At 47.1% G+C, this 14,802-nt stretch overlaps 1 protein-coding gene across 1 annotated transcript in view; it reads right to left on the bottom strand.

Moving 5' to 3' along the window:
- The window catches only part of LOC110510101 (GDNF family receptor alpha-4), a 32,900-nt gene that overhangs the window by 3,491 nt on the left and 14,607 nt on the right, over nt 1–14,802 (bottom strand). Inside the window, exon 7 of the mRNA XM_021591432.2 lies at nt 10,691–10,848. Within this exon, the coding sequence (XP_021447107.1) occupies nt 10,691–10,848 (158 nt within the window). The remainder of the gene's footprint in view (nt 1–10,690; nt 10,849–14,802) is intronic.

The raw sequence follows: 14,802 nt of genomic DNA, 5'->3' as shown, positions 1-14,802 counted from the left end.
TGCTGTGGAGCGCACGGTGTCCCCAGTGCGGGTGCACAGCCCGGTGCGGTACATTCCAGCTCCGCGTATCGGCCGGGCTAGAGTGGGCATCGAGCCAAGTGCCATGAAGCCGGCTCTACGCATCTGGTCTCCAGTGCGTCTCCTTGGGCCGGCTTACATGGCACCAGCCTTGCGCACGGTGTCCCCGGTTCGCCTGCATAGCCCAGTGCGGGCTATTCCACCTCGCCGCACTGGCAGGGCGACCGGGACCATTCAACCGGGTAAGGTTGGGCAGGCTCGGTGCTCAAGAGCTCCAGTGCGCCTGCACGGCCCGGTCTATCCGTCACCACCTCCACGCACCAGCCCTCCGGTGGCAGCTCCCCGTACCAGGCTGTCTCTCCGGCCCATCCTTGCAGGGGCTCTCTCCTCTCCAGCGCTGCCGGAGTCTCCCGCCTCTCCGGCGCTACCAGAGCCTTCCTCCTCTCCAACGCTGCCGGAGTCTCCCGCCTGTTCGGCGCTAGGAGAGCTACTCAGCCCAGCGTTGCCGGAGCTTCCCGTCTGCCCAGCGCCATCTGAGCTTCCCGTCTGCCCAGCGCCAGCGCCGCCCGTCTGCCCAGCGGCAGCGCCGCCCGTCTGCCCAGCGCCGCCAGTGCCGCCCGTCTGCCCAGCGCCGCCAGTGCCGCCCGTCTGCCCAGCGCCGCCAGTGCCGCCCGTCTGCCCAACGCCGCCAGCGCCGCCCGTCTGCCCAGCGCCGCCAGCGCCGCCCGTCTGCCCAGCGCCGCCAGCGCCGCCCGTCTGCCCAGCGCCGCCAGCGCCGCCCGTCTGCCCAGCGCCGCCAGTGCCGCCCGTCTGCCCAGCGCCGCCAGTGCCGCCCGTCTGCCCAGCGCCGCCAGTGCCGCCCGTCTGCCAGGGGCCGCCAGTGCCGCCCGTCTGCCAGGGGCCGCCAGTGCCGCCCGTCAGCCAGGGGCCGCCAGTGCCGCCCGTCAGCCAGGGGCCGCCAGTGCCGCCCGTCAGCCAGGGGCCGCCAGTGCCGCCCGTCAGCCAGGGGCCGCCAGTGCCGCCCGTCAGCCAGGGGCCGCCAGTGCCGCCCGTCAGCCAGGGGCCGCCAGTGCCGCCAGTCAACCAGGGGCCGCCAGTGCCGCCAGTCAGCCCAGCGCCAGCGCCGCCAGTCAACCAGGGGCCGCCAGTCAGCCAGGGGCCGCCAGTCAGCCAGGGGCCGCCAGTGCCGCCAGTCAGCCAGGGGCCGCTAGAGCCCCTCCGCCCGGAGCAGCTGCCCCTCTGTCCCGAGCAGCTGCCCCTCTGTCCCGAGCAGCTGCCCCTCTGTCCCGAGCAGCTGTCCCTCTGTCCCGAGCAGCTGTCCCTCTGTCCCGAGCAGCTGCCGCCCCTCTGTCCCGAGCTGCTATCGCCCCTCTGTCCCGAGCTGCTATCGCCCCTCTGTCCCGAGCTGCTATCGCCCCTCTGTCCCGAGCTGCTATCGCCCCTCTGTCCCGAGCAGCTGCCCCTCTGTCCCGAGCAGTTGTCCCTCTGTCCCGAGCAGCTGCTTCACCTCTGTCCCGAGCTGCCCCTCTGTCCCGAGCAGCCCCTCTGTCCAGTGGGGTCATTGAGAGGGGTGGCCATGGTGAGTAAGCCAGGGAGGCGGACAATAAGGCGGACTAAGACAATGGTGAAGTGGGGTCCGCGTCCCGCGCCAGAGCCGCCACCGCGGACAGACGCCCACCCAGACCCTCCCCTATAGGTCAAAGTTTTGCGGCCGGAGTCCGCACCTTTGGGGGGGGGTACTGTCACGTTCTGACCTCTATTTCTGTTGTTTTGTATTTATTTAGTATGGTCAGGGCGTGAGTTGGGTGGGCAGTCTATGTTTATTTTTCTATGTTTTGGGGCATTTCTATGTTTTCGGCCTAGTATGGTTCTCAATCAGAGGCAGGTGTCATTAGTTGTCTCTGATTGAGAATCATACTTAGGTAGCCTGGGTTTCACTGTGTGTTTGTGGGTGATTGTTCCTGTCACTGTGTTTGTCGTCACAGGATAGGACTGTTTTGCGTTCTCACATTTCTTGTTTTCGTTAGTTTGTTCATGTGTAGTGATTTATTAAAATATGAACAACCACCACGCTGCGCTTTGGTCCGCTTCTCCTCCTCCTACAGACGAACGCCCTTACAGACACAGAGTTACACATGGAGTAAAACAAACATACAGTCAATAATACAGTATAAACAAGTCTATATACGATGTGAGCAAATGAGGTGAGATAAGGGAGGTAAAGGCAAAAAGGCCATGGTGGCAAAGTAGATACAATATAGCAAGTAAAACACTGGAATGGTAGATTTGCAATGGGAGAATGTGCAAAGTAGAAATAAAAATAATGGGGGTGCAAAGGAGCAAAATAAATAAATAAATTAAATACAGTAGGGAAATAGGTAGTTGTTTGGACTAAATTATAGGTGGGCTATGTACAGGTGCAGTAATCTGTGAGCTGCTCTGACAGTTGGTGCTTAAAGCTAGTGAGGGAGATAAGTGTTTCCAGTTTCAGAGATTTTTGTAGTTCGTTCCAGTCATTGGCAGCAGAGAACTGGAAGGAGAGGCGGCCAAAGAAAGAATTGGTTTTGGGGGTGACTAGAGAGATATACCTGCTGGAGCGTGTGCTACAGGTGGGAGATGCAATGGTGACCAGCGAGCTGAGATAAGGGGGGACTTTACCTAGCAGGGTCTTGTAGATGACATGGAGCCAGTGGGTTTGGCGACGAGTATGAAGCGAGGGCCAGCCAACGAGAGCGTACAGGTCGCAATGGTGGGTAGTATATGGGGCTTTGGTGACAAAACGGATTGCACTGTGATAGACTGCATCCAATTTGTTGAGTAGGGTATTGGAGGCTATTTTGTAAATGACATTGCCAGTCGAGGATTGGTAGGATGGTCAGTTTTACAAGGGTATGTTTGGCAGCATGAGTGAAGGATGCTTTGTTGCGAAATAGGAAGCCAATTCTAGATTTAACTTTGGATTGGAGATGTTTGATATGGGTCTGGAAGGAGAGTTTACAGTCTAACCAGACACCTAAGTATTTGTAGTTGTCCACGTATTCTAAGTCGGAGCCGTCCAGAGTAGTAATGTTGGACAGGCGGGTAGGTACAGGTAGCGATCGGTTGAAGAGCATGCATTTAGTTTTACTTGTATTTAAGAGCAATTGGAGGCCACGGAAGGAGAGTTGTATGGCATTGAAGCTTGCCTGGAGGGTTGTTAACACAGTGTCCAAAGAAGGGCCAGAAGTATACAGAATGGTGTCGTCTGCGTAGAGGTGGATCAGAGACTCACCAGCAGCAAGAGCGACCTCATTGATGTATACAGAGAAGAGAGTCGGTCCGAGAATTGAACCCTGTGGCACCCCCATAGAGACTGCCAGAGGTCCGGACAGCAGACCCTCCGATTTGACACACTGAACTCTATCAGAGAAGTAGTTGGTGAACCAGGCGAGGCAATCATTTGAGAAACCAAGGCTGTCGAGTCTGCCGATGAGGATGTGGTGATTGACAGAGTCGAAAGCCTTGGCCAGATCAATGAATACGGCTGCACAGTAATGTTTCTTATCGATGGCGGTTAAGATATAATTTAGGACCTTGAGCGTGGCTGAGGTGCACCCATGACCAGCTCTGAAACCAGATTGCATAGCAGAGAAAGTATGGTGAGATTCTAAATGGTCGGTAATTTGTTTGTTGACTTGGCTTTCGAAGACCTTAGAAAGGCATGGTAGGATAGATATAGGTCTGTAGCTGTTTGGGTCAAGAGTGTCACCCCCTTTGAAGAGGGGGATGACCGCAGCTGCTTTCCAATCTTTGGGAATCTCAGACGACACGAAAGAGAGGTTGAACAGGCTAGTAATAGGGGTGGCAACAATTTTGGCAGATAATTTTAGAAAGAAAGGGTCCAGATTGTCTAGCCCGGCTGATTTGTAGGGGTCCAGATTTTGCAGCTCATTCAGAACATCAGCTGAGCAGATTTGGGAGAAGGAGAAATGGGGAAGGCTTGGGCGAGTTGTTGTGGGGGGTGCAGTGCTGTTGACCGGGGTAGGAGTAGCCAGGTGGAAAGCATGGCCAGTCGTAGAAAAATGCTTATTGAAATTCTCAATTATGGTGGATTTATCAGTGGTGACAGTGTTTCCTATCTTCAGTGCAGTGGGCAGCTGGGAGGAGGGGTTCTTATTCTCCATGGACTTTACAGTGTCCCAGAACTTTTTTGAGTTAGTGTTGCAGGAAGCAAATTTCTGCTTGAAAAAGCTAGCCTTGGCTTTTCTAACTGCCTGTGTATAATGGTTTCTAGCTTCCCTGAACAGCTGCATATCACGGGGGCTGTTCGATGCTAATGCAGAACGCCATAGGATGTTTTTTTGTTGGTTAAGGGCAGTCAGGTCTGGGGAGAACCAAGGGCTATATCTATTCCTGGTTCTAAATTTCTTGAATGGGGCATGTTTATTTAAGATGGTTAGGAAGGCATTTTAAAAAAATATCCAGGCATCCTCTACTGACGGGATGAGATCAATATCCTTCCAGGATACCCCGGCCAGATCGATTAGAAAGGCCTGCTCGCTGAAGTGTTTCAGGGAGCGTTTTACAGTGATGAGTGGAGGTCGTTTGACCGCTGACCCATTACGGATGCAGGCAATGAGGCAGTGATCGCTGAGATCTTGGTTGAAAACAGCAGAGGTGTGTTTAGAGGGCAAGTTGGTTAGGATGATATCTATGAGGGTGCCCGTGTTTAAGGCTTTGGGGAGGTACCTGGTAGGTTCATTGATAATTTGTGTGAGGTTGAGGGCATCAAGTTTAGATTGTAGGATGGCTGGGGTGTTAAGCATGTTCCAATTTAGGTCGCCTAGCAGCACAAGCTCTGAAGATAGATGGGGGGCAATCAGTTCACATATGGTGTCCAGAGCACAGCTGGGGGCAGAGGGTGGTCTATAGCAGGCGGCAACGGTGAGAGACTTGTTTTTAGAGAGGTGGATTTTTAAAATTAGAAGTTCAAATTGTTTGGGTACAGACCTGGATAGTAGGACAGAACTCTGCAGGCTATCTTTGCAGTAGATTGCAACACCGCCCCCTTTGGCAGTTCTATCTTGTCTGAAAATGTTGTAGTTTGGAATTAAAATGTCTGAATTTTTGGTGGTCTTCCTAAGCCAGGATTCAGACACAGCTAGAACATCCGGGTTGGCAGAGTGTGCTAAAGCAGTGAATAGAACAAACTTAGGGAGGAGGCTTCTAATGTTAACATGCATGAAACCAAGGCTATTACGGTTACAGAAGTCGTCAAAAGAGAGCGCCTGGGGAATAGGAGTGGAGCTAGGCACTGCAGGGCCTGGATTCACCTCTACATCGCCAGATGAACAGAGTAAGAGTAGAATAAGGGTGCGGCTAAAAGCAATAAGAATTGGTCGTTTAGAACGTCTGGAACAGAGAGTAAAAGGAGGTTTCTGGGGGCGATAAAATAGCATCAAGGTATAATGTACAGACAAAGGTAAGGTAGGATGTGAATACAGTGGAGGTAAACCTAGGTATTGAGTGATGAAGAGAGAGATATTGTCTCTAGAAACATCATTGAAACCAGGAGATGTCATTGCATGTGTGGGTGGTGGAACTAATAGGTTGGATAAGGTATAATGAGCAGGACTAGAGGCTCTACAGTGAAATAAGCCAATAAACACTAACCAGAACAGCAATGGACAAGGCATATTGACATGAAGGAGAGGCATGCTCAGTCGAGTGATCAAAAGGGTCCAGTGAGTGGAGAGGTTGGTTGGGGGTCACGGCGATTTGGACAGCTAAATCGGTAGCAAGCTTGCATAGGAGCAAGCTAGCATAAGATGGAGGTCTGTTATTAGCCAACTCTTGCGTTCCGTCAGTAGATTAGTGGGTTTCCGTGTGGTAGAGGGGATGAATCCAAATCACACAACAACAACAAAAATAAAAACAATAGATATAGTTATAGAGGCCCACGAAGAAAAATAAATAAATAAATAAAAATAAAATAAAAATTGTCCGATTGTCTATTCAGATAGCAGCCGATAAGATAGCCAACGGCTAGCAGGCCGCAGATGAGCGCCCAGGCAACGTTGCGCCGGAGGAGCCAGCCGGACAGTTCCCTCGGGTAGACAACGTCGGCAGTCTAGCCGTGAAGGCCCGGTGGGGCTCCGCGTAGGCAGCAAAACGGGTCCGGATAGGTGACTGCAGCCCAGGAGTGATTGATGGAACTCTTCAGCTGGCTAGCTCCGGAACAATTGATGTTAGCTCCGGAATCGACGAAAGCCGATAGTCACACGGATAGCAGCTAGCTAGCTGCGAGATCCAGGCATGGACGTCCAGAGCCAGCGGCCGAAATCCAGGGACATGGAGAGAAAAATTGGTCCGATATGTTCCGCTCCGAGCCGCGCTGCGCTGCACCGCGTCGTACAAAACTGGCGATAGATTCTCGAGCCAAAGGACAGCCGATGACCACAAACCGTGGTCAGCTGAGTACCAACGATTAGCCAGTAAATAAGCTAACTAGCTTCTGAACTAGCCCCTGAACCAGCTTCAGAGTAGCTTCTGGACCAGCTTCTGGCTAGCTCCCGGCTAGCTTCTGGCTAATTTCTGGCTAGCCTCTCGGATGATCACAGATCTGAGGTAAATAATACTTTTTTATATAAATCTAAATTGGTGAAACGGATTGCAGGAGAGTGTTCTGAAGATGAGTTTTTGGAAAATTAAAAATGTATGTGAAAAAAAAGTTGTAAATATATATATATACGGGACACGACAGGACGAGGACAAAAATACGTCTGAACTGCTATGCCATCTTGGGAGATATATACAGTGCCTTGCGAAAGTATTCGGCCCCCTTGAACTTTGCGACCTTTTGCCACATTTCAGGCTTCAAACATAAAGATATAAAACTGTATTTTTTTGTGAAGAATCAACAACAAGTGGGACACAATCATGAAGTGGAACAACATTTATTGGATATTTCAAACTTTTTTAACAAATCAAAAACTGAAAAATTGGGCGTGCAAAATTATTCAGCCCCTTTACTTTCAGTGCAGCAAACTCTATCCAGAAGTTCAGTGAGGATCTCTGAATGATCCAATGTTGACCTAAATTACTAATGATGATAAATACAATCCACCTGTGTGTAATCAAGTCTCCGTATAAATGCACCTGCACTGTGATAGTCTCAGAGGTCCGTTAAAAGCGCAGAGAGCATCATGTTGTGAAGAAGTTTAAAGCTGGATTTGGATACAAAAAGATTTCCCAAGCTTTAAACATCCCAAGGAGCACTGTGCAAGCGATAATATTGAAATGGAAGGAGTATCAGACCACTGCAAATCTACCAAGACCTGGCCGTCCCTCTAAACTTTCAGCTCATACAAGGAGAAGACTGATCAGAGATGCAGCCAAGAGGTCCATGATCACTCTGGATGAACTGCAGAGATCTACAGCTGAGGTGGGAGACTCTGTCCATAGGACAACAATCAGTCGTATATTGCACAAATCTGGCCTTTATGGAAGAGTGGCAAGAAGAATGACATTTCTTAAAGATATCCATAAAAAGTGTTGTTTAAAGTTTGCCACAAGCCACCTGGGAGACACACCAAACATGTGGAAGAAGGTGCTCTGGTCAGATGAAACCAAAATTGAACTTTTTGGCAACAATGCAAAACGTTATGTTTGGCGTAAAAGCAACACAGCTGAACACACCATCCCCACTGTCAAACATGGTGGTGGCAGCATCATGGTTTGGGCCTGCTTTTCTTCAGCAGGGACAGGGAAGATGGTTAAAATTGATGGGAAGATGGATGGAGCCAAATACAGGACCATTCTGGAAGAAAACCTGATGGAGTCTGCAAAAGACCTGAGACTGGGACGGAGATTTGTCTTCCAACAAGACAATGATCCAAAACATAAAGCTAAATCTACAATGGAATGGTTCAAAAATAAACATATCCAGGTGTTAGAATGGCCAAGTCAAAGTCCAGACCTGAATCCAATCGAGAATCTGTGGAAAGAACTGAAAACTGCTGTTCACAAATGCTCTCCATCCAACCTCACTGAGCTTGAGCTGTTTTGCAAGGAGGAATGGGAAAAAATTTCAGTCTCTCGATGTGCAAAACTGATAGAGACATACCCCAAGCGACTTACAGCTGTAATCGCAGCAAAAGGTGGCGCTACAAAGTATTAACTTAAGGGGGCTGAATAATTTTGCACGCCCAATTTTTCAGTTTTTGATTTGTTAAAAAAGTTTGAAATATCCAATAAATGTCGTTCCACTTCATGATTGTGTCCCACTTGTTGTTGATTCTTCACAAAAAAATACAGTTTTATATCTTTATGTTTGAAGCCTGAAATGTGGCAAAAGGTCGCAAAGTTCAAGGGGGCCGAATACTTTCGCAAGGCACTGTAAGTGATAAATTTTCATGCTATTTCTGACTTTTGTGAGCCCTCTCCTTGGCTGGAAAATGGCTGTATGGTTTTCTGTGACTAGGTGCTGACCTAACATAATCGCATGGTGTGCTTTCGCAGTAGAGCCCTTTTGAAATCGGACACTGTGGTTGGATTTACAAGAAGTTTATCTTTAAAATGGTGCATAATACTTGTATGTTTGAGAAATTTTAATTATGGGATCTCTGTTTTGAATTTGGCGCCCTGCAATTTCACTGGCTGTTGTCAAGGTGGGACGCTAGCATCCCACTTGTACCAGAGAGGTTAAGGACAACAAATTCAAGGTATTGGAGTGCCAATCACAAAGCCCTGACCTCAATCCTATAGAAAATTTGTGGCCAGAACTGAAAAAACGTGTGCGAGCAAGGAGGCCTACCAACCTGACTCAGTTATTCCTCTGTCAGGAGGAATGGGCCAAAATTCACCCAACTTATTGTGGGAAGCTTGTGGAAGGCTACCCGAAACGTTTGACCCAAGTTAAACAATTTAAAGACAATGCTAACAAATACTAATTGAGTGTATGCAAACTTCTGACCCACTGGGAAAGTGATGAAAGAAATAAAAGCTGAAATAAATCACTCTACTATTATTCTGACATTTCACATTCTTAAAATAAAGTGGTGATCCTAACTGACCTAAGACAGGGATTTTTTACAAGGATTAAATGTCAGGAATTGTGAAAAACTGAGTTTGAACACCACGAGGTTAAGGTGTGTGTAAACTTCAGACTTCAACTGTAGCTTAGGCTATAAAAACATCACATTACGTTTCCCTTGGCCAGGCCCAGATAAGATCAGAGTGCCTTGGCTTCTCTCAGCTGCCTGCAGCTGTAGTTGTTAACAGTAGACTACAGTTGATCAGACTGAATCACAGACTAATTGTGCAAGTTGGCAAATCATGAGGTATTTTCTTTTATATATATTTTTGGTGGCAGGTATGGGCTTCCATATAAAAGAGCTTGTCGTGGTGAATTCACTTATACCCATGTTTTCAGTCAGTTAAGAACAAATTATTTTTTACAATGACGGCCTACTCCGGCCAAACCGTAACCCGGATGTCGCTGGGCCAATTGTGCGCCGCCCTTTGGGACTCCCAATCACAGCCGGTTGTGATACAGCCTGGAATCAAACCAGGGTCTGTAGTGACACCTTTAGCAATGAGATGCAGTGCCTTAGACCACTGCACCACTCGAGAGACCCATATTAATCTAAATGAAGCCTGGTTTGTTGTAAGGTAGGCCTACTGTACTTTTCTATTTGTGTGATCAATCATAATCAATCAATCATTCATTTTTGATAGGCTAACCGTACTTGATGAAGGCTGTCATAGTAACTCTGTGCTTTTGTCTTGAAGTTAAAATGTAAAGAGTGTAGCCTACAGACAACAAAAATAAACCCTTTAATTGTCTGCACATACATGCCTTGAATTGGTGCATTATTGAAGAGTGTATTATGGTTTGGTTGCATTATTCAATAGTGTAATATGTTTTACAAGATAAGTTTCTGTCATTGTTGAATAGTTTGTGCTTACTGGCTAGTGGCTACTGTGATATTTACAGTCAATTTGAGCTGCATACCAAGAATGTTGTGTTGTCAGCGACAACGAAAGGTAAGGCAAGGATGTAATGTGAATTGAAAAGTAGAATTCTCTTTCGCCACTCCGCTCCTCAGATGCTCCTTCATATCTTGTTGTGGGAATAGAGACTTAGAGGTTAGCAGTAGAGAAGAGAGGGAGGGATTGGAACTGTGTAAAGGAGAGGAGAAAGGGAGTGAGGAGGATTAGGATGGCAAGAGAAAGGAAGATAGGAGACAGATGGGTGTGAATAAATGAATATCAACAACTCAAGAGGATTGATGCTCCCTCCTGCAAACACCTCTGCCTAATCCTCACACACTGTGAGAGAGGGAGTGAGAGGAAGCTAGGGACAGAGAGATAGTGAGAAAAAAAGCTAAGGAGGAAATCCTGGGTCTCTGTTCAATGCGTCAGTAATGTGTTGACTGTGAGCCTTGTGTTGAGACAGATGTGTTGGGAGTGTATCTCAGGTCAGGTCTGTAAGTGAGCTTTGACACTCAGGCAGCTCCGTTGGCGCTCATGTCACACCATAGGTCATCATGCAGTTCACAGAGCATCCCTGACCCAGTGAGAAGAAACTTTAGAAAAACCCACGGAACAAGCTTTTTGTCCACCATTGTTTTTAAGTTAGTGTACAGCCTTTATGCAGACTGGGTTTGGTAAGGCAGTGAAGAGTACTTACACTGTTGCGTTCTGATAAAATGTTGACGTTGACATTGATCTTGTCCTTGTCCTGAAAGATGTGTGGAGAGGGGGTGGCTGATGCGTGGTGACGAGGGGGCAGGGTGGTGCTCTCCACAGGGCGAGGGGAAGAGCCTCCTAAATAACTGATAGCATTACCTGAGAATACAACAGACATCATCATTATCATCATCACCATCCATCATCATCAGAATCCATCATCATCACCATCCATCATCATCATCCATTATCACATCCATCATCACCATATCTCCATCACCATATCATCATCACCATATCATCACCATCCATTATCACATCCATCATCACATCTCCATCACCATATCATCATCACCATATCATCACCATCCATTATCACATCCATCATCACATCTCCATCACCATATCATCATCACCACAATCCATCATCATCACCATCCATCATCATCATCATCACCATCATCACCATATCATCATCACCATCCATCATCACCATATCATCATCATCATCATCATCATCACCATCCATCATCATCACAATCCATCATCACCATCCATCCATTATCACCATCCATCATCATCATCACCATCCATTATCACCATTGTCACCATCATCACATCATCGTCATCGTCACCACCATCATTGTCACATCCCCATCATCACCACCAGGCCACCCTGGGGCGGCAGGGTAGCCTAGTGGTTAGAGCTTTGTACTAATAACTGGAAGGTTGTAAGTTCAAATTCCTGAGCTTACAAGGTACAAATTGTTCCCACTGTTCCTAGGCCGTCATTGAAAATAGGAATTTGTTCTTAAATGACTTGCCAAGTTAAAGAAAGGTAAAATAAAAAATAAATGAATAAATTGTCAGCATCCATTATCACCATCCATCATCATCATCGCAAAGCATCATCATGATCATCAACACCTCTAGTTTACCCACTGCTGATGATGCACATGTACTCAGAATTATTCATAGTAGTCATGAATTCATTAATCAACTGGGCATTGAAGTATTGTCCCATGTACATTGTGTAATTTACTTATGGTCCCTAACGAGCCCCATAAGGATATCTTATGTCAAACCAAATTGACCATGGGCATTATGTTCCAGTCGTGTACAGCTGCACAATGACGAGACGGCCTACAGGGAGGAGGTGAGGGCCCTCGGAGTGTGGTGTCAGGAAAATAACCTCACACTCAACGTCAACAAAACAAAGGAGATGATTGTGGACTTCAGGAAACAGCTGATGGAGCACCCCCCTATCCACATCGATGGAACAGTAGTGCAGAGGGTAGTAAGTTTTAAGTTCCTCGGCGTACACATCACGGACAAACTGAATTGGTCCGCCCACACAGACAGCGTCGTGAAGAAGGCGCAGTAGCGCCTCTTCAACCTCAGGAGGCTGAAGAAATTCGGCTTGTCACCAAAAGCACTCACAAACTTCTACAGATGCACAATCGAGAGCATCCTGTCGGGCTTTATCACCGCCTGTTATGGCAACTGATCCGCCCACAACCGTAAGGCTCTCAAGAGGGTAGTGAGGTCTGCACAACGCATCACCGGGGGCAAACTACCTGCCCTCCATGACACCTACACCACCCGATGTCACAGGAAGGCCATAAAGATCATCAAAGACAACAACCATCCGAGCCACTGCCTGTTCACCCTGCTATCATCCAGAAGGTGAGGTCAGTACAGGTGTATCAAAGCAAAGACTGAGAGACTGAAAAACAGCTTCAAGGCCATCAGACTGTTAAACAGCCACCACCAACATTGAGTGGCTGCTGCCAACACACTGACTCAACTCCAGCCACTTTAATAATGGAAATTGATGGAAATTGATGTAGAAATATAGCACTAGCCACTTTAAACAATGCTACTTAATATCATGTTTACATACCCTGCATTACTAATCTCATATGTATATACTGTACTCTATATCATCTACTGCATCTTTATGTAATACATGTATCACTAGCCACTTTTAACTATGCCACTTTGTTTACATACCCAACATTACTCATCTCATATGTATATACTGTACTCGATACCATCTCCTGCATCTTGCCTATGCAGTTCTGTACCATCACTCATTCATATATCTTTATGTACATATTCTTTATCCCTTTACACTTGTGTGAATAAGGTAGAAGTTTTGGAATTGTTAGGTTAGATTACTCGTTGGTTATTACTGCATTGTCGGAACTAGAAGCACAAGCACAAGATTATTCTCTCTTTCTTTCTCTCTCTCGGAGGACCTGAGCCCTAGGACCATGCCCCAGGAATACCTGACATGATGACTCCTTGCTGTCCCCAGTCCACCTGACTGTGCTGCTGCTCCAGTTTCAACTATTCTGCCTTATTATTATTCGACCATGCTGGTCATTTATGAACATTTGAACATCTTGACCATGTTTTGTTATAATCTCCACCCGGCACAGCCAGAAGAGGACTGGCCACCCCACATAGCCTGGTTCCTCTCTAGGTTTCTTCCTAGGTTTTGGCCTTTCTAGGGAGTTTTTCCTAGTCACCGTGCTTCTTCACCTGCATTGCTTGCTGTTTGGGGTTTTAGGCTGGGTTTCTGTACAGCACTTTGAGATATCAGCTGATGTACGAAGGGCTATATAAAATAAATTTGATTGATTGATTGATTTCGCTACACTCACATTAACATCTACCCTTCATTCTGTTACGGTACCCTTCATTCTGTTACGGTACCCTTCATTCTGTTACGGTACCCTTCATTCTGTTACGGTACCCTTCATTCTGTTACGGTACCCTTCATTCTGCTACGGTACCCTTCATTCTGCTACGGTACCCATCATTCTGCTACGGTACCCTTCATTCTGCTACGGTACCCTTCATTCTGTTACAGTACCCTTCATTCTGCTACGGTACCCTTCATTCTGCTACGGTACCCTTCATTCTGTTACAGTACCCTTCATTCTGTTACGGTACCCTTCATTCTGCTACGGTACCCTTCATTCTGCTACGGTACCCTTCATTCTGTTACAGTACCCTTCATTCTGTTACAGTACCCTTCATTCTGCTACGGTACCCTTCATTCTGCTACGGTACCCTTCATTCTGTTACGGTACCCTTCATTCTGTTACAGTACCATTCATTCTGTTACGATTCCCTTCATTCTGTTACGGTACCCTTCATTCTGTTACGGTACCCTTCATTCTGTTACGGTACCCTTCATTCTGTTACGGTACCCTTCATTCTGTTACGGTACCGTTCATTCTGTTACAGTACCCTTCATTCTGCTACGGTACCCTTCATTCTGTTACGGTACCCTTCATTCTGTTACGGTACCCTTCATTCTGTTACGGTACCCTTCATTCTGTTACAGTACCCTTCATTCTGTTACGGTACCCTTCATTCTGTTACGGTACCCTTCATTCTGCTACAGTACCCTTCATTCTGTTACGGTACCCTTCATTCTGCTACTGTACCCTTCATTCTGTTACGGTACCCTTCATTCTGTTACGGTACCCTTCATTCTGCTACAGTACCCTTCATTCTGTTACGGTACCCTTCATTCTGCTACTGTACCCTTCATTCTGTTACGGTACCCTTCATTCTGTTACGGTACCCTTCATTCTGCTACAGTACCCTTCATTCTGTTACGGTACCCTTCATTCTGCTACTGTACCCTTCATTCTGTGACATACCATTTCTTTCTATCATCTTATACATCTCAGTTTTGGACGAGACTTTATGACCAAATTGAACCCAATTACTACTTGTAGTACATTTTGACACTAGAATAAATACTTCTGGCTCATATCGATGCCACATAGGCCGTTTTTCAATACGAGAAGTTGTTTTTTAGGGGCAGTTGCTCTTTAATAAGGCTTGGCAATAATTCAGTTATTTCGTTATTTACCTCAGTTGCATGCTCAATGTGTAAAATCATATGTGAATAAAACGTTTTCATTTAACAACGCTGTCCATCAACATTTGTAATTAAGCGCTGTGCTACAGTATACCATACAGAAAAAGTAAGCAGCTCTCTAGGGCTACTGGGCTACAGACCGCCCGCTAATGTATTTGTGTAATCTGCTGATTTCAAGTAGGCTCACAGGACCAGTGCTCTTGCTGCAG

Source organism: Oncorhynchus mykiss, chromosome Y (genome assembly GCF_013265735.2).
Source record: "Oncorhynchus mykiss isolate Arlee chromosome Y, USDA_OmykA_1.1, whole genome shotgun sequence".
NCBI classification, from domain to species: Eukaryota; Metazoa; Chordata; class Actinopteri; order Salmoniformes; family Salmonidae; genus Oncorhynchus; species Oncorhynchus mykiss.
This window is presented reverse-complemented; position numbering and strand designations above follow the sequence as displayed.